General features: G+C 40.6%; 1 protein-coding gene and 1 pseudogene across 1 annotated transcript; both read left to right on the top strand.

The window, feature by feature from the left end:
- Positions 1–795: 795 nt before the first annotated feature.
- ETF1 (eukaryotic translation termination factor 1) lies at positions 796–27,710 on the top strand. Its single transcript, XM_045820604.1, has 11 exons — positions 796–938; positions 1,100–1,203; positions 18,409–18,584; positions 18,956–19,095; positions 22,776–22,914; positions 23,259–23,449; positions 24,463–24,592; positions 25,214–25,369; positions 25,789–25,853; positions 26,606–26,753; positions 27,113–27,710. The coding sequence occupies exons 2-11, from the start codon at positions 1,118–1,120 to the stop codon at positions 27,193–27,195; spliced, it is 1,314 nt and encodes a 437-aa protein (XP_045676560.1). The 5' UTR covers positions 796–938; positions 1,100–1,117; the 3' UTR covers positions 27,196–27,710.
- On the top strand, positions 12,127–12,807 carry LOC123807642 (annotated as a pseudogene).
- Positions 27,711–27,989: the final 279 nt, after the last annotated feature.

Genomic DNA, 27,989 nt, shown 5'->3' on the forward strand with positions numbered 1-27,989 from the left:
TACTTAAAAAAAATGTCTAACTTATACAGCTGCCCATTTTGCTTCAACATTCTCCACCACCACTCTGAACAGATTACACCAACTAACTACTCATGGGATGAGCTACCGCAAGTCTCAAACCTCAGACAGCCAGTCCCTGTCTCGCTTCACCCACCTCCCCTCAAAGTCCTGGGTCCAAGGTGAACCATCTTAGCATTGAGGCGAGAAAGAACGTGCCTCTTTTGCCCCTGCGAGTGGAGGGGTCCCGGACCACCCGGGGGAAGTTTCCTAATCCGAATGTCCAGGCCGGGAGTCTGAACACTACTTGAGGCAGCCGTGACGTACGCAAGCTGGAACGCTTCGTCAGCTGCGAAGCCGCGAGACGCTTCTTTGAGGCTTCTCAGGAGCAACTCGAAACTCGCGACCTGGCCCGAACGCCTAGCTGAGCGTCGCAGACCCTCAGCAGTTCATTCAATTTAAGGAGGGCGGACGCAAAAGACTATGACCCACCTGCCTCGCCCTTTAAGAAACACCCCCATTCGAGCCCGGCGGGGTCTGAGTAAATCCTCGCGAGAGCCCCCGGATTCCGCCCGCTTCCTCCTCTCGGCTTGCCGGGCCGGAAGAAAGACGGCGCATCCCCGCCCCCCGCCTCATCTCACAGGCAGCGCGGTTTCAGCTGTGGCCAATCAGCAAGCTCATTGTTGGCCACTACGCAGAGAGCCAATGGAAAGTCGCGGCGCGCGCCGACCTTTCCCTTTTCCGCACCGGCCCCCTCCCTTCCGCCCGCCGACTTCCACTCAGCCCCCTGGCGGAGGAAGTGATGTCACAGGCCCCATGTGAGCGGATTGCAACACATGCAGCTGCCTGGAGAGAGGGAGCCGGTGTCCTACGTCAGAGCCGCCGCCGCGGAGCCGCCGCCGGGGAGGAGCAGCCGCTGCCGCCCAGGACTGGGCCCTTAGGTAAGCCAGGGGGAGGGAAAGGCCAGAAGTCCCCACGGCTGGTCGCGCGGGGCGGAAAGAGGAAGGCCTCTCTGGGGTGGCAAGGAAGGGGGCCGCTCTGCCCCAGTGGCGGCGCTAACTCTGTGGTTTTGGTGTCTCCGGGCCCCGCCGGGCCGCTCTAGGGAGGAGGAGGCGAGAAGATGGCGGACGACCCCAGTGCTGCGGACAGGAACGTGGAGATCTGGAAGATCAAGAAGCTGATTAAGAGCTTGGAGGCGGCCCGCGGGTGAGCGCTGCGTCCGGCCCCCCCGTGCCCTCCTGGTACTCGGACCCCTCAGGATGGCCGCCCCCGCGCCGCATGGCCGGATGAGAAAAATCAGGCACTAGCCAACTCCCGCCTTCTGGACCTTTGAGTAGTTGTCCCTGACCCAAGGGCTAGGGTCTATATGACTGACCAGAGAAGGGGTCCTTCCCCCGCTTATGGGTAAGAGGCCCGGCCCCAGGGCCCGGACCACTCTCCCCCCTTGTGGCAGGCCACTGTTACTTTTGTACCCCTCCTAGGCTCTTGAGTCCAGTTTCTCTCTTTAGAGCTCCAGGTGCTGCCACCCATCTCGGGTGCTGTTGGGAGAAAGGGCTCGGCCTTTCCGAACGCCCTTCCCTGATATCCTCCCTTCCTCTCCTTGCACGTTCTTCAGCCAGGCCTCATTAAAATGGCCTCTTCCTCCGGGGTGTCTGGGACCCGGTTGGGTGAAGTTTGCGTGGGTCAGGAAGGAGAGGTGGTCAGGAACAACCTCTTTCTGACATCCCCTGATTTCTCTGGGTCTTGCAACTCTTCCAAGATGACTTCCTCTAAATCCTCTAATTACTCCGGAACTTCCTGGTTTTAGCTATTCCAGGACCCACCTATAAACGAAAATGCCAACGTGTGTGCGGTGAGGGAGTAGGGCAAGTTTTGGTTGAGGAATCTATATCTGTATATCCAGGAAAAATCCAGATTATGGGGCTGCTCATATGAATTGCAACAAGGTTCCTTTTGGCTTCCCTGGACCTTCTGGGGATAGAAGTGCCCAATGGCTTGCTGAAACTCAGAATTAAATTAGATGGGCTTGAGTCTTTTGTAAACTTTGATTAGAAACTGTTAGGTGCATTCACTGCGGGAAGGATAAGGTCTCTTAAAACTTATTTTTTAAGTTTTACACACACACATATAGATAAAGATACAGATATACACACACTTTTAAATTACTCTTTTGGGGGGAGGTGTGTCAGAGGTATTCTGGTTTCCTTAATTATTTCGTTCCTTTCTCAGTTTTGGGAACTTTTTACTTACAGAAAGTGCTACCAAATAAAAACAGTTTGGGACATGACACATTTGTGGGTCTGAGCAATCTTAGAGTAGGGGAGTGACTTGTTCTAGGCCATTACGAAAGTTTTCAGCCAAGGTATTGAACATTTTAGTTTCCAGCCCAGGTTTGGCCTTGATTGATAGATTTGCAGTAAGATTTATTAAGCTCTTAATTGCTATACCTTATGAAGTAAATGTACTTAGTTCCACGGAAGGCCCAAATTAAGACTGGTTTGCTATAGTCTTTTCTTAATGAATTGGTGATAGTTCTGCTTGGAATGAAGCTTCTGAAAGTTTGGCCCTATTCAGGGACTTAGGCTTTTGCTTACTCTAATGTGAACTGAAGTAGCAGCTTGTTTTTTATTCTTAGGTTTGTTTTTCTTTGAATTTAATAGAATATTCAGACCTAGTTAATAATCTTACAGGAATTTGAACACATAGTTCTGCGACACATGATAGAATGAATAATTATTCCCCATGTATGAGAATACTATACAAAAGGGGTAATGTAGATCATGACCCATAATGATACACTACCAGGAATTAGCCAGGTTCTTTTGTTTCTTCTGTTAGCCAGGATCTTCTGTTGTATTTTGAGTATGGTTTTTATAAGTTGTTGCAGTGTTGTGTAAAGTTGGCTGTGACCTATAGATTTGTTCTCTTATTTAATTTGGAAGCCTGTTTACATGTTAGAATTCACATACATTATGGTCTCTGAAGGAGTGTAGACTATGAATTCAAGGCTATAATTTGCCTGTTGTCTGAGTGAAATGACATGGAAGAAATAACACTGCTTATAAATAACATTTCTTTCTACTGCTTCAGGAACCTCATTCTTAAATTTGTTCCTAGCTACTTCAAACTCTTAAGCTCCCCTTTAAAGCTTTTAAAGGCTTTTCCCCTTTGATTAGCAAAGTTCATTAAAGATTAAATGAAGTTCTTAAAACTTTTTTTTCAAGTGATGAAGTTAGTTTGGATGTTTTAGGATTAAGTTGTTTAAAATAGCTGGAGAGTAGTTTTTATCTAAACAAGTAAAGTGGTTGATAATCTTGTCCTACTTTGCCTACTTTCTTTTATTCAGGTTTTGGTTGCACCGTGAGCCCATGAAAATTTAAAATCTTGGCCATCTCTAGGTATCAGTAAGGGAGTAACAAGTTTATTCTCTTTGCTTCAGAAGTTTCCCAGTACATACTGGTTTCTTTTCAGGAATAGCAAAGTTATATTTTCATGGCCAAGTTGTATTACAGTCAGGCTCAGATTATCATAGTGTACAGTGAGAATGTTTTTTCCTTACCAAGTGCCAAAATATTTTAAGGAGAAACGTCATGGACTTCAGAGAGAAACTGGATGGCAAAAGTGAATCTGCATATTGGGGGCAATCTGGGTTTCAGGACAAAACTGAGGTTGTGTTCATGTGTGGTTGTTAGCACTAGATAGTGAAACTTAGTGGTGGATTAATAGAATTGTGTGAGTTGAAAGGGGTGTTACATGTATAACTTGAATTTAAGTTGGGTGGGACATCCCTATTTTATTTCAGATAAGTTTGTGTGCTAGTAAAATAATGAAACAGCTCTTTTGCTATATAAATCCCATTTAAAGTTAGTGGGAGTTTCTTCCTGATTTATGATTTCTCCTGGTATATTCTTTACAGTTGGTTTAATGGGGATAAATGTATGCATTAGCCGAAACTGGAACTAAGGCCGTGTGAATAGAATGGTGGTTGCCGGTATTCTGAATAGGAAACTAAAGCTGGTGAATGGTAGGTGGGAGATTTGGGTGGTTTTTTCTTCCTTATGTTTCCTGAACTAGCAAGAAATAGTCCCAGAAATATGTTGGAAGCTTCATGGTATTCAGGTAGTAAAATCATAACCAGAGTTTGTTCTAACCAAAGCAGTGGTGAATGTGACAGAGGAACAGACAAGGTTAATTTACATCTGTGGGTGTTAAAAATAATTCACTTATCGGCAACAGGGAACCTTGTGTATTTCAGATATATTGAGGGCTGGGTCAGATAACCCATGTTTGAAGAGTAGTGAAGTTTGTAAACTTCATTTGGTTGTTGTCTTTTGTCTTTTGGTATTTTTAAAGCTTACTGTTTAGTTAAAATAATTGGTAGCGCTGTCTGGGTAGCTCAGTTGGTTAGATCTACCTGATACACTACGGTTTCAGGTTTGATCCTAGTTGGGGCACATGCAAGAATCAACCAATGTATGATGGATAGGTGGGACAACTCTGTCTGTCTGTCTGTCTGTCTGTCTGTCTCTCTCTCTCTCTCTCTGCCCCCCTCCCCCCTCTTTTCCCCTCTCTCACTCTCCCTCCCTCACTCTTTCTCTCACACCAGTTAAATAAAAATAACTTCCAGATACCTTGATTTTGAAGGAAATAGAAATTACCTGGCTGTATGTGACTGTCTCCTGCCTCTAAATGTAGCTCTGGGGCAGGGGGACTGCTCTTCTCTCAAGAACTCTGATACGAGGTATGTGAGTTTTTCCCCGTACCAAGCAATTCTCCAATTCTTAGCCGCCACCAGCCGAGTGTCCTACAATTCAGTTCACTCTGACAGTGCCTGAATTAACATCAGTTCCCACAAGGTAAAGGGCTCAGTATCACGAGACTGCCCTACTTCTGACCTACGGGCTATAAATTTGGTTATTAATTTATAGGGTTATTTATTTAATTTATAATTAAATTTGGGGTTCATCAATTTGTTGGAATTGCCCATAGAGCTCAGGGAAACACTTTACTTGTGTTTACTGGTTTATTGCAGAGGATACTATAAAAGATGCAGGTGAACAGCCAGGTGAAGAGATACATAGGGCAAGGTCTGGAATGGTCTGACTGGGAGTACTTCTACCCTTTTGGAACTGGGGTGCAACACCTGGATTTACCAGCCTAAAAGATCAATACAACACATTCAGGAATTTTATAGAGCTTGATCTACAGCATACCACCCCCCTTTCCCCTTCCCTAAGGTCCAAGGATAGAACTGAAGGTTCCAATCCTGGATACACTTGTTTTTTCTGGTGACCAGTCCCATCCTGAGGCTATCCAGGAGCCCCACTCTAAGTCACTTAATTAGCCTAAACCCAGATGTGCTCTAAAGGGACTCCTAATAGGTAACGAAGACACTCCCACAGGGAATTCTTATTATCACCACAAGATTTCTTACATTGTGTTGAATTAAAAGTAATTTTGAGAGATCATTGAATAAGTTTATAAAAATCTTACAAATAATATGTAAATTGTTAATATAATTTGAGTAAATTAAAGACTACTAAGTGTGTTAGAGTATCTTCCCCAAGTGAAAATTGTTAACAGAACATTCACTTAAATGATACTCAGAATGTTTTCAAGGCCATGAATTTCAGAGGTAGTAAAGGCCAGAGGGGCAGAAAAGACTGTACTTGATAGGGCGTCCTCAGTCCACTTCAGGTGTCACAGGCTGCCTTCCTCAACTCTGAACTTGTCCTGACAGCCCTTGTATTCTGGCTTGGTGTGCTATGCACTGTGAACCTAATGAACAATTATTGTCTTTGAGTCTCAACTCTTGACAGACTTCTCATTGTAATAGCAGATATACTTATCCTTCCAGGAAAGGAAGGCCTACTCTGGACACATTCCTAGGTAAGCAAGAGTACCTAATTAGAATACTATTTAAGGCCTACTGCAATCTGGGTTATAGGTGGTCATCCCTCACCCCCACCCCTCCCTCTCCCTCTCCCTCCCTCCCTCCCTCCCTCCCTCTCTCTCTCTCTCTCTCTCTCTCTCTCTCTCTCTCTCTCTCTCTCTCTCTCTCTTTCTCTTTCTCTCTCTCTCTCTCTCTCTCTCCCTCTCCCCCCCTCTCCCCTCTCCCCCTCCCTCCCTCACACCCACACACACCCACACCCACCCACCCACCCCACCCCCAGCTGGACCCTTTTTAGTAGAGGGCCCTTTTTTTTTTTTTTTTTTTTTGGAGCTTGGGGTTGAGTGTGTTCAGAGCAGCTCCTGGTGCTGGGAAGGTGTTTGATTGTGAGATAGTTTTAAATGTCAGTTTTATAGCAGGACTAAATCATTTTTAATCTTACTGAAGAGTCAGAAGGAAAAATTTGACTCTTTTTCCTAGATATCCTGCTAGAATTGTCCAACCGAGAATTTAGGACAATAGAAATTTCTTTTCAGTCCACCATATTCTCCAGGGATCTCAGAATAGAACCTTCTGGGATACATTCTGTAGGTGTATTAATTCTTCAGCAGCTGATTCTCAGTGAGGAGGAGAAGGGATTAGGGAGGTTCGAGGCTCTTTCAGTTAGAAATCATGAGGTTTTTCACTTCAGGGCATTGTCCTCGTAGAGCATAATGAAGTTCCCTCTGATAACAACTTTGTCTTATGCTACTGGGCACACTTTGAACCCTTGCCTACTGCCTGTTAGAAGAGGAAAATTCCTTTTCTTATTTTTTCACTTTCTCAAAACAGGTATATTTTTCTTCCTTTGAATCTAAATGAATGGAGATCAATAAAAAGAATGATTTTGCTTTTTATTCTCAACCCAAAACATAATTGAGTTTAAGAGCCATAACTTTATTATTCTCTTATAGATGAAAACATTAAAATAGGCATTAAGGTTTTCTGTGTTTTAATCCAGTCGTTTCTCTTTTCATTTACTTAATTTGTATGTGATAGGTACCTTCTGAGTCTTTCTATGTTTGATTGTCATTTTTTTTTTTTTTTTTACCCTCCAAGTTACTTTATATCTTCATTTTAACACTGGTTTTCAGACATGTGGCTTTTCATCTAGTGAGTACTTGGTCTTTACTCTTATTATCATCCTTCCAACCTAGTTCAGAAGACTTTACATTTTCAGATGCCTGACGGTGCTTCTTGTCATACTCGGGGATATTGGTCCTGTAAGTCTTCATTTGATTCTCTAAGGTCTCCTTTCGTTTTCTTTTCATTTTAGGTTTTTTGTTTTGTTTTGTTTAAGAATTTATTTATTTTTAGAGAGAGGGGAAAGGAGGGAGAAAAAGGGAGAGAAACATGATGTGTGAGAGAAATAGCCATCAGTTGCCTCTCTCACACCCCCAACTGGGGACCTGGCCTGCAACCCAGTCATGTGCCACCCAGGCATGTGCCCTGGCTGGGAATCAAACCAGTGACCCTTGGGTTCATAGGCTGGCACTCAACCCACTGAGCCATACCAGCCAGGGTTCTAAGGTCTCCTTTGGAAGAATGATCTAGTCAAAACAAAAGTTTGCCCTGGCCAATATGGCTCAGTGGATTGAGTACCAGCCTATGAACCTAGAGATTGCCAGTTTGGGTCCTGGTCAGGGTACATGCCTGGGTTGTGGACCAGGTTAGAGGTTTCTCTTTCTCCCTCCCATCCCCTCTCTAAAAATAAATAAATAAATATCTTTTTAAAAAAAGTTTGTCTTCATGTCTTATCTGTGGCCTTCTAAATTAGGTTTTCCCCAGACTCATATCTAGGTGTATGAAAAATGAAGCCCACAAATTCATTTTTACTATTAACCAGTCAGCTTACAAACTTCCCCAAACATCTGCTGTGAGTTGGGCACTAGATATTTTGTTTTAAGATTTTATTTTTAGGGAGAGAGGAAGGAAGGAAGAAAGGGAGAGAAACATTGCTGTACAAGGGAAATAATGATTGGTTGCCTCTCACACACCCCCAACTGGCCCGCAACCCAGGCACTTGCCCCAATTAGTAATCAAACCAGCGACCCCTTGGTTAGCAGAATGAATGATGCCCAGACCACTGAACCACACCAGTCAGGGCTGGGCACTAGACATTTTGGAAGAAGTGTGTAAACAATGAGAACATGGTCTGACACACAACCCTGGAGTGATATGAACCATATTCAGCCCCAAATTATCAGTACAGAATAGCACAGTACATGTTGAAGGAGGTGTAGTGTAAGCAGATGATTCGGCTCTTGAATAAAGTGTTGGAAGTTTCAGAAACCAGAAGAGATTTTGCAACTAGGCACATTTCCTAGGAGAGGCAAGTATTGTCAAAGAATGTTACCTTGGGCATTGGTGTTTTTTGACTGATACAGTGTCATTGGTACCTTGGTGGAGTGGAGCTATAACTGATCTGCAACTTTGAAATTATAATTGTAACTCATTCTTGATTAAAAGGCAGTTAGCCTAAAATGAGATCCAAAAGCTTTGTGTTGGTTGATGGTCGGTAAGCTGTCAGGGTACTGAAATAGTACAGATCCTTGACACATGTATACCTTGTTGGTAAAATTGGCTTGACAGAGGTTACAACCATCCCAAAACAATTTGCTTTCGGCCCAAATAAACTTTAGTTTGCAAGTAATAAAAATGTACTGATCCCCAAACATTAATTCCTTATCATCTCTAGACATTTTTAACTTTTTACTGAAAAATAAAAAAACTTTTCCTTTCTGACTACCCCCTTTTCTGTCATCTTAGGGCTTTATGACTCCATTTAAGCAGAGAGGATCCTCAGGAAAGACTGAGTTAGGTTCATAGCTGAGTTGTGTTTTAATCAAGTAATGAAACTAGTTTTCTGAAGATTAGTTGAGTAGCATGCATTTTGACTCCTTACAATAGCTCTGTAAGGATAGTTGTTACTGCATTTTGTGGACAAAGAAATTGAAGCACAGAGAAATGTCACAACCTAGTAAGGGGCATTGCTAGGTTCTGTTTGTACTTTTCTGACAAAGCCTATGATTCTATTATACCACCCTGCCCCTTGCTCTTTGATTAGTATTTCTTTTGCTGAATAGAAACATCTCCCATTCCCTTCTTAAAAAGAGGAGGCCCAGAATCAAGGAGCAAAAATAAAAGGAAAACAGGCAGCCCTGGCCAGGTAGTTCAGTTCATTAGAGCATCACCCCAATACACCAGCATTGTGGGTTCAATCCCTGTGTCAGAGTGCATACAAGAATCAATCAATGAAAATATAAGTGGAACAACAAATGGATGTTTCTCCCCTTTCTTCTCTCACTCAATACTTAGCAATTTTTAAAAAGAAAGAAAAAACCAGGCATGCTGTTTGCAGTTCTAGGAAAAACTTGGGCACTAAACATGTTTATTCTACATGAGCATCCACGATGAGGGAAATAAATTGCTTTTAAATCCCTTCCCAGAAGCTTATGTGTATATGAGAAGATTAACAGAAAGGTGATGGCTTTTGTTTTATTTGAATCATACTTACATAGTGGTCAAGAAAGATATGAGCTGGATTTTTATTTATAGGGTCCCATGTAGAACACTGGTAGTGATTTCCTGATGCTGGTTGTGATTGATATCTCCTGGCTTTGCGCTGATGTGAGAAGCCTAGAAATTTTCCAGCTTCTGCTACTCCCTGGTGGAATATTCCACTAGGTTAATTTGTGAAGCTGTTAACATTTTTTAAAGACAAAGTAAATGCCTGTATTTGTAGAAAAGTAATACCCCATCGGACATACACATTTTTGTTTTGAATAAATAAGTAATCCTAGCACCTCAAGGATAATACTAAAATGAACTTTTGTAAACTTTTCTGCTAAAATATTTTGGGACAGCTGAGTTACTCTGTCCTCTAGGGTAGAAGCTGCTTTATGTTAGGAATTAACCATTTATTCATTCATCAAATGTTTGAACTTGCACTAAATGCTGAAACAGTTTCTGCCCTCAAGAGGCTTGTATAGACCTAGTATAAGCAATGTGTTTCATACTTGGTGGAAGAAAAAACAGGTCAGGTCTTTGAAGTGACTGATTCTGGGTTTATCAAAACACAGAGCCCATGCCATAGCTGTAGAACAAAGCCCACTTAAGCTTTTGTATAACTGTTTAAATTTTTAGAGGGGAATGAATTTTACTCCCTTATGATAAATTACAAAATAGTTTCGGGTGTTCTGGCCATATTGTTTTTGAACTACATTTTTGGTTTGGGGCATTTGTTCTGTGGGAAGTTTTAGCAAGTCCTGTACTGTAATCCAGTAAAGGTGATCACCACCTACTACCACAAGGTCAGTGCATGTGCATTCTCTCTCTCTGCTTACTGAGATTCAAATAAGACTTCAACACCAATTAACAGTGCCTTTCCCCCCCTTCTAACTATGCTATGATAATTCTTTCTGACTTATACTATTAAAAGGCCGGAGGGTAGGAGACAAGGAGCTAGAGTTCCATCTAGTTACCATTTAGTGCACACTACCTACTATATACCAGCACTATATATCCATGCTAGGCATTTGATATACATTAATCTTTTTAAAGATTTTTATTGAACTTTTTCCATTACCACTTAGCCTCCTTTTCCCTCCTGCAATCACCACACTGTTGTTCATGTCCATGAGTCCTTTTTCCTTCTTTGTTCCATCCCTCCACCCACTAACCTCACTCCCCGAATAGCTGTTACCTGCTCTCTGTGCATCTGTCTCTCCTTTGCTTATTCAGTTTGTTCATTAGATTCCACATATGAGTGGAATCATATTGTATTTGTCTTTCTTTGACTGGCTTATTTCACTTAGCATAATGTTTTCCGGTCCATCCATGCCGTCACAAAGGGTAAAATTTTCTTTTTTGTTGGCTGAGTAGTAGTACGATGTGCAAATGTGTCATGGTTGTCTTATCCACTTATCTACTGATGGACACTTGGGCTGCTTCCATATCTTGGCAATTGTAAATACCACTGTAGTGAACATAAGGGTACTTAGGTTATTTGGAATTACTCTAGTTTTGGGTTTCTTTTGACCCAGCAATTGCAGAAGTAGAATTGCTGGGTCAAAAGGCAGATCCGTTTTTAATTGTTTTGTGTTATTTATACCGCTTTCCACAGTGGTTGCACCAATCTGCATTCCCATCAACTTTGAAAAGGGTTCCCCTTTCTCCACATCCTCCCCAGCACTTGTTTGTTAATTTATGAATATAGCCATTCTGACCATTGTGAGGTGGTATTGTGGTTTTAATTTGCATTTCTCTGATGATTAGTGACATTGAGCATCTTTTCATATGTCTCTTGGCCATCTGTATGTGTTCTTTGGAGAAGCGTCTATCTAGGTCTTTTGCCCATTTTTTATTTGGATCCTTTGGTGTTTGTTTGTTTGTTTGTTTGTTTGATTGATTTTGCGTTGAGTTTTATAAGTACATTATAAGTGTTGGATATTAACCCCCATCAGATGTATCGACGAATAAGTTCTCTTCTGTGGGTTGTCTTTTTATTTTGCTGATGGTTTCCTTTGCTGTGGATACATATTATCTTAATAGAATCCTCATGACCTTGTAAAGTAAGTAGAAACTGAGGCCCAAAGGGATTTGTGTAATTTTCCCTATGTCACACAGATAGGACAGGACATGAACCAAAATCTGTCTGATTTTCAAAGCTTTGCTCACTCATAACCACCCTCCTATTCTGTTCCCATATTAAACTCATATCAAAAAGATGGCTTTAGTCTCAAAGTTCAGACTCAGCTTTGTGCAATTGGTAAAAGAAGAAAAGTGGAAACCCCATGATGGATAATAAATAAGGACATAGGTTGTAAAAATTGGACAGTAGGGGATTTTCAGCTAGTGATCCATATAATATGGCTAGTTTATCAACTCTCAGAGATGATCTGAGGGTTGGTTGTTGTTGTTGTTGTTGTTGTTGTTGTTTTATTGAGAGGGAGAGAAACGTCTGTGTATAAGAGTGCATTGATCGGTTGCTCCTCCCACGCCCCCAACTAGGGACCTGGCCTGCAACCCAGGCATGTACCCTGACTGGGAATGGAACCAACAACCTTTTGGTTTGCAGGCCAGTGCTCAGTCCACTGAGTTACACCAGCCAGGGCTGGTCTGAGGATTAGGTTATTCTTGGTGAACTTGAAAAGAATATGGTGGGAACCTTAGCCATCCATCTCCTAGGCACTAACCAGATGCTGAAAGGAAAAAAGGCTATGGGGAAGAAGATGGTACTGGCCCTTGCTGTCATGAAACAGGAGGTCGTGAAGGTGGTAAATCCCCTATTTAAGAGAAGATACAAGAATTTTGGCATTGGACAGGACATTCTGCTGAAAAGGTCACCCACTTTGTCAAATAAATCCACTACATTAGGCTGCAGCAACAAAGCACTATTCTGTGTGTCTGAAAGTGCCTCCTGCCATTAACCAGTTGACCCAGGTCTTGGGCTGCCAAATAGCTACTCAACTGCTTAAGCTGACCCGCAAGTACAGACCAGAGGTTGTTGGCCCCTGGCTGAGAAAAAAAACTGCCAGCAAAGAGGATGACCCCACCAAGAGGCCATCTGTCTTTCAAGCGGGGGTTAACACTGTCACCACCCTGATGGAGAATAAGAAGTTCCAGCTGTTTGATTGCACATGACATGGATGCCATCGAGCTAACCTGCCTGTCCTGTACCGTAAAATGGTTTCCTACTGCATTCTCAAGCAGAAAGTCAGGATGGGACATCTGGTCCACAGGAAGACAAAGGAGCTCTGGCTAAGCTGATGGAAGCTCTCTGGACCAGTTGTAATGACAGATATAATGAGATCTGCTGCCACTGGGTCCACAGTCAGTGGCTCACATTGCCAACCTGGGATAAAAGTATACACTGTTGAGTTTTCTGTACATAAAAGTAATAAAAGTTCTTCAGCCAGTGCGAGGTGGGGGTAGGGTGAGGAGACATTGAGATGAAAGCTCCTTGGAGAGCAGATACTCTAAATTCCACTTAGAGAGTGTAGTAGGCAGTCTCTAAAATGTTCCTCATCTTAATCTGAAAGTAATTTTATTTTTATTAATCAGGGTGATGAAATGGATGGCAGGGCATTTCATAGGGAAGTGTTCTGGCTAGAAAAAGTACATCTCTGAGCCCTGACAATTCACGGTTGTTGGTGCTAGAGTAAATGACAGCAACTCACCTGTGGATTTTCTTTTTAGGAGGGGGTGAAGTTGTGCAGTCTCTCTGACTTCAGCTGATCAAGACCTCTTACTTAAAGGTGTAGAAAGCAAGTCAGACACATTGATTCTCAGTCCTAGTTGTGCATTAGAATTTATCTGATTGTATTTAAAAATTGAGATTCCCTCTTACCCACAATCACCGCCCTCACTTTCCCTATTCAAGAGCTATTGAATTAGAATAATGGAAAGGGAGCTCTCTTTTTGTATCTAGATTTTTGGGGTGTATTTTAGGTTTTGTTTTGTTTTAGAAAACTCTCCCAAGGATTCAAGGTCCTCATGTAAAATAGTGGACAAGCTTGTGAAAACCACACTTTTTTACATCTACCTTTCCAAAGTTTTCTTGAGCGTTTTTAATTGATGAGCTTTCATAACATATTTACAGATCAAAGAGTGCTTACTACATTTTCTTGTCTTCCTGTCTTTAGGGCTGACCAAAAGGCACCTTGCATCCAAGTCTGGAACTCCCTAAAGTTACATACACACAGACACCACAGCCTAGGCTTTGCTTGATTACCTCAAGTTTTCTTCCTTAGAGACCCTTTAGTCCTGGCAATTCCAAGGAGGGAATGAATGTTCACCCTGTTCATAGTGCTCAGGGGCCATGAAACCTTGGGTTGGATGAGTAACTGGTGGTACTACCCTAACCTCCCAACCTAGGGGAGACTCTTCCCTCAACAGTCTATTTGAGAGTGAAGGAAAGAAAAACTGTCAGCTATTTGTTTTTTAATTCTCTTCCTTCCTGAGTTTTGTCTGGTTTTATTTATTCTCTGTATTTAGTCTATTTACAACTACTTCCTGTCTCCCAGCTGTTTTATTTCTCAGAAGTTAGACTTCTAGTTTGGAAGCATTGATGAACCCTTCTTAGATAAGGGAAAGTGTCCCTAAAATGAGAGCAGAGGTCCCTGGAAGCCTTATGTTAGAGCACATTGTATGTTGTGTCTTGCTTTTCCCAACTTTTACAACCTGCATGTCAATCATGGCTGTGCCTCATAATTCACTGGCTCTGGAATGAGTGCCTTTGATTTTAGAAAAGGGATATGGTGACAAAGCTGAATAGCGAGTGAAACATATTAAAATTTAAAAGGGTGTAGTTTGCATATGTAGTCAGCAGCTCTTTGGCTTTATTTCTCATGCTTTTCTGGGGTTGTTCACTCTGCTTTAAAATGAAATATTTATCTTCCTTGCTCTTATTTTGGTGTTTACACAAACTGGTTTAGCAACTTGGATTGGCTTGCCTGTGGGGTAAATGAGTGTTTATTTTGTTTGGAAACTTTCCTGGAAAAAACTTTAACCTCTTTGTATTAAAACCAAGATACGAAAACCTCAGAGATTATAAAGTAACCTTTAAATGTAGAGAAGCAGCCATGCATTTAATAATACTTGTTTCCTCTTTGCCAGTGAAGTGTCTTATAATAAAGATGAATTCAGAAACTTTTAAGGTTATCCACAGATGAGGTTTTCCCCAGATGGGATAGGGAGAGTCACAAAAGGAAACTAGTAGATGATAATTATTTTTAATCCTCACCTAAGGATATGTTTATTCATTTTTAGACACACACACACACACACACACACACACACACACATACATCAATGTGAGAGAGAAACATTGATCAGTTGCCTCCTGTAAATGCCCCAACTGGGCATTGAACCCATAACCTAGGTATGTGCCCTGACCAGGAATTGAACCCATGACTTTTTGGTATACAGGACAATGCTCCAACCAACTGAGCCACCTGGCCAGGTTGTGAGGGTAATTTTTTGAACATTAGTCAAAATTCAAAGGGAATGATAGTTTAAGACTAACTTGGAGTATAGTGTTTTAGATTAGCAACTTGTTAGAAATCTACCCTTTTTTTGCAAGCTATACTTATAAACCATTTTAAGTGGAATCCTATAACAGTATTATGTTCTTAGGTATTTTCATTACTTTGTTCCCTCCGGAAGTTACTGGGACGTGAGTGTAAGGGTGCCCAACTCTGGTGGCTGTGCAGTAAAGTTGCTTAATGAATGCTTATCTTCTTAGACTATCTGCAGTAGGAAGTAAATAGTTGCTTATCTTTAAGTCCTTGCTTTGTTCTCTACATGATTATTTCGCTTTAAGGATTTCCTTCAGGCATTTTGGGTTCACTCAGTTAATTTGTCCTAACATCCTCTCTAGCCTCAAACTTCCCATCCTTTTGGGTTTATTTAGAATTTTTGTAAGAGTTTATTTGAGCAAACCAACGATGTATGCTGGGGGGGAGAGATCTCAAATGCTCCCACACTTTCCGTCCTTTGGGGTTTGGTGCCTGTTCTCTTTCTGAGTTCTGAGCCTTTGCTCCTGCTATCCTTGTAGCCCCTTCTCATTCCTTTCCCTACTAATTGCCTCTTTGCTAGCTCCATCTCCTAGGAAACTACTCAGTAAATCAGAGCACGTCAGCTTTTGAAAACTGAGCCCTTTTGAGAAATAACTCCCTTGGTCCCTAAAGATTCCAAGAGCCTCTCTAGAGTGTAGAAATATGCTCTCGAGAATTGTTCATCTGAAAGGAAGCACAAGCTTCCAGTAAAGTCAGTATTCAAACTTACCCATCTTCTTTTTTTCATTATCTTGTATATTTTCATATTATACATTTGCATGAGTTGACAACCTCTTTGTAGAGACGGGTAGGTGGCACCTATAGTCTAGACCATGTCTGAAGTTAAATGTACTTGCCCAGTGTTTCCAGACACTCCCAAAGCAAATTCCTTTTCTCCTCCTCAGCCTGTAGGGTTATCCTAACTCCAAAAAGAGGAGTTGTTGTTGTTGTTGTTGTTGTTGTTGAAATTTCTCTATAGAAGCCTAGCAAAATAAATTACTGGAAGAAAAGGTGTTTGTTATATATCACTGCTTTTAAAAAGGACAGAGGACACCTACTAACTGTAAAGAGTTTGTTGGTGCTGCTGTTGTTGGGTTTGGTTTGGTTTTGGTTTTGTAATAAAAGATACCCATTTGTTTTATTTGGGAATTCTTTTTATATCTAGTTCAGAAACTGGAATGAGGCCACAGGTAGAACTTTATTTGTTTCTGATCTTTTGATTTCTAGGCAGTGTCCTGGTTTTTAAAAGTTCCTTTTATGTAGTTATGCTATGAAAATTAAAATGAAAAACATTTTAAAGAGCAATACACGTGTGTGTGTGTGTGTGTGTGTGTGTGTGTGTGTGTGTGTGTGCCCGCGCCCATACACACACACAAGTAAAGGATTGTTCTGGGTCACTCTGGTTTGTCAGTACCATATTGAAATTGTAGCCAATCTGAATATTGGGAATAACATGCAGATGAAGAAATAACTATGGGTCAGGTTTGGTGTTTTGGAGATTTATCTTATATGAAATGTATCTTGGAAACAGCTTTGTTTATAACCATTTTGCTTTTGTTAGTGATGACAACTGAAACTGCATATCATAAATTTGCTTGATTCTTTGGTTTGGCTAGAATACTTACTCCCCTATCCAAGGGGTGGCAGCAGAGCACACACCATACTTTACCTGGCACTGTCATTAATCAACTATGCTCATTAGGAAAAGTATCACACAGGTTTTGAACCAGCCTCTAGGTTTTAAGTAGAAAACCCAACAGAAACAATGCTGGTTTGGAGCTATGAGTTGGCAGTCTGAGAGTAACTATTTTGGTAGTGGAAAGCTTGTCTGCTTGTAAAGAAAACTTGTCTGACAAGAGGAGGTGTGGAATTTACTGCTAGGAGAAATCTTTCAGAAGGCGGGGTCTTTTGTAAATGAAGTCCTGTTCTAGTGCTAATGCTGAGGAGAAACCAATTCCAGAATACTTATTTGTGAAATTAAGTTTACTATATGAAGATGTTTCCATTTTCAAACACCTATAATTACAAAGCTAATATAGGGGTTTTCTCTAATTTTTGTTACTGTTCCCCTGACTCCTTCACATCTTTCTTATTAGTCACTTGGCACATAAGCCCATTTGACTTGACATTACACCCATCTTACTAATTTACTTTTCTTGCCAGCTTCTACTGGACACTGGATATGTCAGATTCTATTAAAGTTGATGCGTTGGACTACTGTGAAATTATGCAAGCTCAGTAATTAGTGGAAAGTTTAGGCATTTTTTGACAGTCTTCCCAATTACTTAAAGAAAGCCCTCACCCGTTTCCCCATGATACTAATTCTTACAGTGATTAAATTTGTCATAACCTTTGAGGGCATGATCTATACCAATCTCAGGAAGTAACAAGTAGAAACATTTTGTAAAATGATTATCATTATTTTAGCATGCTTTGGCTCAGATCAGCTTCTGCCTTCAGAATATAAATCAGCTAAATGTACACTATAGGTAGTATTAAAAAGCCAGCCATTAGATCTGGTTGGGGCAGATTTGGGGCTTTGAATTTCCTAAGTATATGTGTGGTATAGATTAGTTTCTGTGTATATTGCTACCTGTTCTTATAAAATTGATAATTTAGTTTTTTTTTTAAACACAAATTAACATTTCTCACAAAGAACCATTCTGTGGCTCTTTTAGTAAGCTGTCAGGTTAAAGACTAACAGACTTTAAAAGGAAGGTATCCTATTGTGTACTGAGTCTTTCACGTTGATTTTTTAAATAACAGCTTTATTGAGATATAATTTACATACTATAAAATTTACCCCCTTTTTAAAGTATACAATTCACTGGGGTTTTTTGTCTTTGTGTTTGTTCTCCACCCCCCCACCTCCCCAGAGTTTTGCAGTGATCACCACTGTGTAATTTTCATCAGCCCAAAATAACCACCACCACCCCCCAATCACCATTACCAGTTATTCCCCATTCCACGTTGGCAATCACTCTCGTTTTTCAGTGTCTAGGTTGCCTGAAGTCCACTTGATCTAAATAATCTTGTAAATAGTAATTTTCCATGCTTTTGGTTGTTAATGAGAGAGCTCATTACATTCATTACATTTGCATTTCGTAAACTAAGTAGAAGTCAGAGATGAGAACAATACCTGAAGGAATGCAACTTACAGGAACCTTTTTTGAAAAGGAACCACTTAGACTGGATCTCTCCAGATGGTTTTACTGTACAGCCAAGGTTAAGAGCTACTGTTAGAAAGGAAATGTGTGTTTTAGCTCTTTGATTACACTGGTATGGTCCCTATCTTCCTGTGCACTTTGAGAGTGACCATTTTAAGGAAATCTCACTCTAGTTGCCTTTACTAACGATACGCATGAATTTAATCTCTTCACTTATGTGGTTCTTGATCCTCTGATGTTATTCTTTCTTCCACAGCAATGGCACAAGTATGATATCATTGATCATTCCTCCCAAAGACCAGATTTCACGAGTGGCAAAAATGTTAGCTGATGAGTTTGGAACTGCATCTAACATTAAGTCACGAGTAAACCGCCTTTCAGTCCTGGGAGCCATTACATCTGTACAACAAAGACTCAAACTTTATAACAAAGGTAATCTGGAGCTTGATCATTTTCCCCCTGCCTTGTCTGTCTTGGTTATATTGGTATGTTCTACTTTGATCCTGCCATGATGCTTTTGGTCACTAATGTTTCCTTTAACTAACTTTCTCAGCAGTGTCTGTTTGACCTTGGAATTTAACCTTTTTTGTTCTTGTTTGAAAGTTAAGTAGTATTAGTATTAAAACATCTCAAGTAAGTTTCAAAATCCAGGATAGAATTCTTCCTAAAAGATTTATAGACATTTCTGCTTTATTTAAATTACGATTTAAATGGTATGGGCTGTAGGCTATGGATATATTTTCTGTTAATGGAGGGAAATTAGCTGTGGGTTTAAGTAGAGAAATCGTTTGTGTTCTTTGCAGTACCTCCAAATGGCCTGGTTGTTTACTGTGGTACAATTGTAACAGAAGAAGGAAAGGAAAAGAAAGTCAACATTGACTTCGAACCTTTCAAACCAATTAATACATCATTGTATTTGTGTGACAACAAATTCCACACAGAGGTAAGAAGTTCAAGCATGGAATATTTTCATCACGCCACAAAGAAATCCCATACCGCTTAGCTATTGATTAATCACTCCCATTCTCCCACCCCAAGATCCCTTCTCTGTGGGCTGCCACTAATTTTTTACCTCTAGATTTGCTTATAGTGACCCTTTGTGACTGGCTTCTTTCACTGAGCATAATGTTTTCAAGGTTCATCTATAATGTGGCATGTAGCTATACTTCATCCCTTTTTATTACTAGGTATTTGCCACATTCATCTATCTGTTCATCATTTGATAGGCATTGTATTTTCACTATTTGGCTATTGTGACTAATGCTGCTCTGAACAATGTGTACACGTTTTTGTGTGACCATGTTCTTATGTGGGGGGAAGTATATACCTAAGAGTGGAATTTCTGGATCCTATGATAACTATGTTTAACTTCAGGAATTGCCAGACTTTTAAAAATAATTGTATCTTTTTATAAGTCTAGCTATTTTCTTTTTAAAAAAGATTGATCGACTGATTTATATTTAGAGAGGGGGTAAGGAAGGGAGAGAAACATGGATGTGAAAGGGACACTTCAGTGTAACAGAGAAACATTAATTGGTTGCCTCTCCACACACCCTGACCGGAGACTGAACCTGCAACTCAGGCGTGTGTTCCCTGACCAGGAATCGAACCAGTGACCTTTTGGTTCCCAGGCTTATCTCAATCCACTGAGCTACACTGGTCAGGGCTAAGGCTGGCTGTTTTCAAAAAATAAGAGTTTACATTTATAATGACACACTGAAAGACATCATTCAGCATGTTTGAGTAAAGTGCTAGTAAGCTAGGTTTAGAGAACTAATTAGAGATGAAGAAATAATTGGCTATGTGATCTCCCTTTCACTCTGTATCTGTGATACTTGACTATATTCGTTGAACCCTTTGTTTTCATGATCAGAAAAAATCTTTAGTAACAAGACTGCAGGAGTTTTTTTTCCCACATGAAATTTTTGAGTGACAGAGCTGCCAAAAGATGAACTTTAAGGGTGGAAAAGAAACCTCATTAGAGTGACCTAAATCAGTCAACAGTAGACCAATCAGGAATTCGCAGCTGGCTCCTGGTTCAGTCTCTTGGCTTTTCATCAACATAGGGGAAAATCTCTACAGTGGAATTAGAACTGACATTTGTCAACATAGTTGCAATGGGTGATTTTTGCTAACTCAACAGGAAGACCAATTCCAGTTGGATCTTGATTGGTTGCATAGATGGTTGAGGCTGTTCTTCTCTTGGGTATCACGGTCTCCTTCCAGCAAAAACCTTCATTGGGAGGTTCTCTGCCACCCTTCCCCACTTACCTGTGTCTGATTGGATGAAAGCAGATTTTGAATCTTGTTGAATTAAATAGTACCTGATACTCATGTCATCTAGCTTTAACTTACTAAGTTAGCTTCATCTTCCAAAGTACCATTTATTCTTGCCAGCTTTATTTTCACTTTAGTTGGTATGTTAATAACTAGATATGAATGTGGCACCCTCTGTACAACACAATTTATGTCCTGTTTAATGTGGATAATTTTACCCTTTTTTTTTTTTTTTAGGATTTTATTTATTTATTTTTAGAGAGAGGGAAAGAAACCAATGTGTGGTAGCCTGTTACGGGCCCTCTACTGGGGACCTGGCCCACAACCCAGGCCTGTGCCCTGACTGTAATTGAACGAGCAACCCTTTGGTTCACAAGCCAGCACTCAGTCCACTGAGCCACACCAGCCAGAGCGCAAAATTTTTAATGTGCAATATTTATGTCTTAGTGCTAATTATCAAGCATGGTTTGTTTGATTCTTCGGGATTAATTTGCTTTCTAGTCAATTCTTAAAGAAGCTATTTTCTTCTTTAGTTAAAATGGAATGGATAAACAGGCTGTCACCTAGCAATTAGTTATCTACCAAGCTTATGGTATTCAGGCTCCGTTATGAAAATTCTTGCCCATCTATGAGTCTCAGGACTATTTAACTATTTGCTGTTTCAGGAGGCAGAAATACAGGGATATTAAGCTAGCCCAGAAGGAGAGCTTTCCCCATAAAAATTCAGAATCAGTAGCTATAATACTTCTTAAGTAAAATTGAGTTTTGTTGACAAATAAGTGCTGGTGAGTATATGGAGAAAAGGGAACCATAGTTCACTGTTGGTAGGAATGCAGACTGGTGCAGCCATCGTGGAAAATAGTGCAGAGCTCCGTCAAAAAAGTTAAAAATGAAACTTCCTTTTGACCCAGTGATCCCACTTCTGGGAATATATCCTAAGAATCCTAAAATACCAATTAAAAAGAATGTATGTACCCCGATGTTCATAGCAGCATTATTTAAAATAGCCAAGATCTGCCCTGGCTGGTGTGGCTTAATGGATGGGCATCCTGCAAACTGAAAGTTTGCCAGTTCAGTTCCCAGTCAGGGCACATGCCTGGGTTGCCGGCCAGTTCCCCAGTTGGGGGTGTGTGAGAGGCAACTGGTAGATGTTGCTCTTCCCCTCTCTGTATAAACAAACAAACAAATAAACAAATAAATAAATAAATAAATTTTGTTTTAAATAAAAATAAAATAGCCAAGATCTGGAAACAGCCCAAGTGCCCATCAGTAGATGAATGTATAAAAAAGCTGTGGTTCATTTCCACATGGAATACCATACGGCCATAAAAAAAGGACATCTTACCTTTTGCAACAATATGTGTGGACCTGGAGATTATATGCTAAGTGAAATAAGCCAGTCAGAGAAAGACAAATATCATATGATCTCACTTGTATGTGGAATCTAATGAACAAAATAAAAACAGAGAGGCGGCTGGATGAAAGAAGGTGAGGGGATTGGCCAAAGAACACATGCATAACCTGTAGACACAACAGTGTGGTCATAGCCAGAGGGAAGGGGGGTGGGGACATATGTAATAGTGTCAACAATAAGTTTTTTAAAAATTGAGCCCTGGCTGGTGTGGCTCAGTGGGTTGAATGCTGGCCTGAAAACCAAAGGGTCGCCGGTTCAATTCCCAGTCAGGGCACATGCCAGGGTTGCAGGCCAGGTCCTCAGTAAGGGGCACATAAAAGGCAACCACACATTAATGTTTCTCTCCCCCTCTCTAAAAATAAAAATTTTAAATAGTTTTCTAAAAAATTGAGTTTTGTATCTTAATATCATTAATGATGCTTAAGACATAGAAGTTAAACATTTCCAAACTAGATCTTTCCATAGACTGTTTCTGGGTTTTGTACTTGTGTACTCGTACTCTAGAGGTGATTTACAAGATACTTGCTGTAATGAGAACTTTTATTAATGTTGGAGTTATTCATGGTAACAAAGTAAACTTTTGGAAGTTAGACTTTCAATTTGAACATTATGTTCATACACTACCATCAGTCTAAATCAACTAGAAAGAATTTGTATCCTGTAACTCTGGATTTTGTAATCATGTGCCCAGGTCAGTTTTCTTGAAAGGCTTCATGTCAATATCATTGGCTTTTTCCTGCATCAGGAATTCAGATTTGTCTGTGTTACATATTGATAGCTGAAGTCTGTAAATTACTTCATAAAATGGTTTTTCTGTGGTATTCATACCATTCTGAGTTGAGTGAAAGGGCTTGTGTATGTCCTTTCAGAATTTGTCTTGACCCTATCAAAGCTTTGGGATTAATTGTATGGTACTTGTGTTTGCTTTTCAGGCTCTTACAGCACTACTTTCAGATGATAGCAAGTTTGGTTTCATTGTAATAGATGGTAGTGGTGCACTTTTTGGCACACTCCAAGGAAATACAAGAGAAGTCCTGCACAAATTCACTGTGGATCTCCCAAAGAAACACGGTAATACAGTAAGAGAATATGAGCCCATTTGCTTTGTGTCTGGCAATAAGGAAACAAGTTGTTTGGGGCGTGTGGGGGGGGGGGCGTCAGATATCTAGATGATAGAGGACAAGTCATGAAATGACTTAGTGGTGTTTATGGCTGTTCTTTGGACAAGAAAATTAGTAGTCATTCTCTGGAAACAAGTAAAAGTTTATGCCAAACCAATTTATTTGAAGAAATAGTGATTTTTCTCTTTGTCCTTGTTTTGGGGTAAGAGCATAATTATTTAGTTAGTTTTTAATTAGTAGGTCATCTTATAGTTAATAATTGACTTTTTCCCTCTCACCACTTTTGTGTCAAAGGTAGAGGAGGTCAGTCAGCCTTGCGTTTTGCCCGTTTAAGAATGGAGAAGCGACATAACTATGTTCGGAAAGTAGCTGAGACTGCTGTGCAGCTGTTCATTTCCGGGGACAAAGTGAATGTGGCTGGCCTCGTTTTAGCTGGATCGGCTGACTTTAAAACCGAACTAAGTCAATCTGATATGTTCGATCAGGTGAGAAGTAAATGCTCCATTGTGTAATTTTCTGGTGGGAGTAGTGGGTCCTCTGAGCACCAGGACATGCACATCTTTATTTTTACTATCTCTGAGTTGGCAAATTTCAGGTGTTTATTAGGAAACATTCCCCTGCACTTTTAGGGACATTTTTTCTTTTGAAATCAACCATGTTTAAATGGGATCTTTCTGATCCTGTGGAGAGGCCCATGGTCAAGTGGGTTGCCATACTTGGCTTTAAAATGGAGTTTGATTTCAAAGGAACTAGGAGATGTTTTTTCCTTTTTCTGATTTATTCTTGGAGGTAAGTAAAGCAGTAATGTGACAGAGCTGATTAAGCCTAAATCATTTAATCCAGGAAGATCTTTTGGTTCATAACTTAGGCTTGACCATAAAACACATTCCCAAAGATCTTTTGGGGAGAGGGGTGGTAGCATTATAGTAGAAGTTCACCAAAGAAGCTGTCTTGTACTATAACACTTGGATAGCAGAAACTAATGATTCTCCCTTTCCTTCACAAGAAATTTAGTTTCATTTGTATTTCATAAGTTAGCCTCTTATAGGACTAATAGAATTTGTGATATGATTAGCTGGGGAAGTATATCCCGGCAATGTTGCTCACTGAAATTTAAGTTAATGCATAAATTGGGCTCTTTCCCCATATTCTCCCTCTTTAGACTTCACTGATCACATTGCTGAGTTTTGCATGCCATTAAGAGGTAGTGGGTCTTGCCCTGACTGGTGTGGCTCGGTAGATTGGGCATCATTCTGCAAACTGAAAGGCCACCAGTTTGATTCCCAGTCAGGGCACATGCCTGGGTTGCGGGCCAGGTCCATGGTTGGGGGCATGTGAGAGGCAACCGACTGATGCTTCTCTCCTTCTCTTTCTCCCTCCTTCTCCCTCTCTAAAAATAAGTAAATAAGTAGTCTTTTTTAAAAAAAGAAAAGAAGAAGTAGTGGGTCTTGGTGAAGGTGTTTTTGAAGTACTAATTATGTTTTTTTGTGTGTGTCAGAGGTTGCAATCAAAAGTTTTAAAATTAGTTGATATATCCTATGGTGGTGAAAATGGATTCAACCAAGCTATTGAGTTATCTACTGAAGTCCTCTCCAACGTGAAATTTATTCAAGAGAAGAAATTAATAGGTATCAGTGAAATGCAACTTACTTACTTATTCTGTGAAATGTTTTTATATGTATATACATGATTGTATGAAACACGACGCTGAAAAGGTAAGAGGAAGATTTAGCATTTTTATGTAAGATCTTCCTCAGTGGAATAATTTTTAGTCCTCCTTTAGTCATTAGGTCTAATAATATGTTTATATTTCCACTATTTTTACCCTTTGACAATAGGAACCCTATTTTAGTCTTACTTCCCATGTTACTTATCCTTTGTAATAGAGTGGTAGAGAGCCTGAATTAAAGATTAGTGTGGCTGTTTGGCTTTGTTTCTGACCTAACTGAGCACACACATTTCCAAAGGGTTCTGTGTTTGGCCCAGCTATTGCTTCTTTAGAGTCAGTTTCTGGAGCTTCAACCAGTGGTATTTGTCACTGATTTGGGGCACTTACTCATTTTTAAGTTGGGCTTTTATTCCCCCTCCCCCCCCCAATCTATCTATCTATCATCTATCTATCTATCAATCATCTATCTATCTATCTTTATCTCTATCTCTGTCTATATCTCTGATTTTGAGTGTAAGAGGGTCTGTATCTACAAAGAAAACTTTAATATATGTCCTTATTGACCTGTCCCTAATCACAGGACGATACTTTGATGAAATCAGCCAGGACACGGGAAAGTACTGTTTTGGAGTTGAAGATACACTAAAGGCTTTAGAAATGGGAGCTGTAGAAATTCTAATAGTCTATGAAAATCTGGATATAATGAGATACGTTCTTCATTGCCAAGGCACAGAAGGTATGAGAATTAGAAGATGGGGTTGCTCTGTGTTACTGACCTGTGTATTCAGGAATCCTGGGGTGGAGATTAGGGGAGATGGCTGATGCAGGAGCAATGAGAAGGCAGATCTGTACCTTATTCCCATCTCTTTCATCCTGTAGCATGTTCCTACATAGTTTCTATTTGAACTGATAAATGTCTCCTTAAGGCTGTGAGATTTTTTAGAGGAGGACTGTATCTTGAATGTCTTCAGTGTTCCCTCACGATGAGAGCAGGGTACCCAGTAGACACAGTTCATGCTGACTAATAAATATGTGGAAAAAAGGTTGATAGAATGAGTTCAGGAGCCCTTTCATCTAATCTAACTCCTCTCATGGGACTTAACACTTATTAGTATTTAAGAATCAGGTTAACACATTTTCCCCCCAATGTTACAGAGGAGAAAATTCTCTATCTAACTCCAGAACAAGAGAAGGATAAATCTCATTTCACAGACAAAGAGGTATGTGATTGTGTTCTTGGTTCAGTGGTACATGCAAGGAAAGAGAAATCCATATGCTAGAGCACTGGCAGCATAAGAGCATCCATCTGCCTAGGAAACCAAACCTTATATTTGTCTGCTGAGGGCAGCAGGAGGTGGTCGGCTCCTATGTGCCACATACCAGTCTGATTCCAAGGAAGGAGGCCAAGTTGTGGTTCCTTATTTTTTAAGTAGTTTAATATTTTCATCTGCCTCTCCTGCACCATGAAACCTATGCTGCTGTTTTCACTTACTGTATTAGCTCTTCTACTGAAATGGCTTCTGTAGGTTTGGTGTAAATGGATCGCTGCAGCTTAAGGTGCCACCTACCCGGCACAGGTACTTTTATGTGGTAGCCTCCTCCAATTTTGAGAAGATTTTTTTCTTTTAATGAGACTGCTCAAAAAGCAGTTTTGGTCTGTCTTGTCTCTTCTGGGCTATTGAATGCCTAGAGACAGTTTACAGCAGCCTGGCTTCTAGAGACGACAACAGTATCCATATGCTGAAAAACTGGAAAGAGTGTGTTGACATTTCATTATTGAGACTAGAGCCTTGGGGGGGTGATGTTGTTTGAAGTAATGGGAATTTCTGTGCTGTTACACTTGTGTCACCAGAAACCGGAATTTACATGCATACATACAATGAGGGGGAGAATGGTGGGGGTAGGATTGGGGGTCATTCAATCTTGATGTATTCTAATTCCATTGTTTCTGTATCTCATGGTTGCCCTGAAGACAGGACAAGAACATGAGCTAATTGAGAGCATGCCCCTGCTGGAATGGTTTGCTAACAACTATAAAAAATTTGGGGCTACATTGGAAATTGTCACAGATAAATCACAAGAAGGATCCCAGTTTGTGAAAGGATTTGGTGGAATTGGAGGTGAGTAGCCAATTGGAAAACTAAACTTAAAGCCAAGGTGTCAGGCCAAGGCCTTTCCTGGAACATCCCAAAATGATGTTACTACTCTCCCCCCACCCCACCATTGATTGAAAGAGAAACATCCATTTGTTGTTCCGCTCATAGAAGCATTCATTGGTTGCTTTTTGTATGTGCTCTGACCTGGGATCAAACCTCGAAATCTTGGTGTATTGAGACAACACTCTAACCAACTGAGCTACCCAGCCTGGGCCAGGAGCACTTTTTAATCAGTACCTCTTTGCTTTCTATAATTCTGCAGTGAAGTGGGCCTTCTGCATTCTGTGAACACAGGTGATTTATTCTTTGGTTTCTGTTTCCAGGTATCTTGCGGTACCGAGTAGATTTCCAGGGAATGGAATACCAAGGAGGAGACGATGAATTTTTTGACCTTGATGACTACTAGGTAGTCGACATGGGTCCGGCAAAATGTGCCTCACCCTCCAGCATCCAACCCAAGGAGCATACCCGTGGTGGAATCCAAACAGATCCCTGCCTTACAATTGGAACATTTCCAGAACTTAATCCATGAGCATTGGATATTGAAAAGAAAACCGAAACAAAACCAGACCCAGCCCTACACTTTGGTTTGTCATGGTGTCAGCGCAGCAGCTACAACTAAGTCCTAAATGCCACTTTGGACTAATTTAAACAAGAATCCCAGTTTTTACTTTTACTCGATGGTGAAATTGGTTGCTCTTGTATTTTATGGAAAAAAATGATTTTTTTAACCTTCATACATAGAAGCAAAAATACCTTAACTGCTGTAAACCTTCAAAAGTTAATAGAAATGAGATCATACTGGTTTGTTTCTTATTTTGATTGGAAAAAATTAAATTGCTGCATTTCGCAGTGACCCATTTACATGGCATTCTCAGCTTAGACTGCATAAGAAGAAATACATGTGGTGAAATGTTGGAACCATTTCTCTCTTGGTCTCTTGTTTAATGTTGTGAAAGGGTGAGCTAATAGGCAATTTCAATTCCACTCCCTCACACTACCCCTCCCACCTCTAGACTGTCAGTTTCAAGGATGCAAATTGCATTGTAAAGTCAAGCTGACACATGAAGCATTTGAGCCAGTGCACTGTTTCCCTCCATCTGTTTTGCAGGCACATTTGTGCAGGGGTTTGGGAGCCCTTTAGCATCAGTTGCTTTGACAAGGGTTTCCAAGATCTTAGTCTACTAGAAACCAGCTTGG

This window comes from Phyllostomus hastatus, unplaced genomic scaffold, assembly GCF_019186645.2.
Source record: "Phyllostomus hastatus isolate PE091 unplaced genomic scaffold, TTU_PhHast_1.1 phas_contig_150, whole genome shotgun sequence".
NCBI lineage: Eukaryota > Metazoa > Chordata > Mammalia > Chiroptera > Phyllostomidae > Phyllostomus > Phyllostomus hastatus.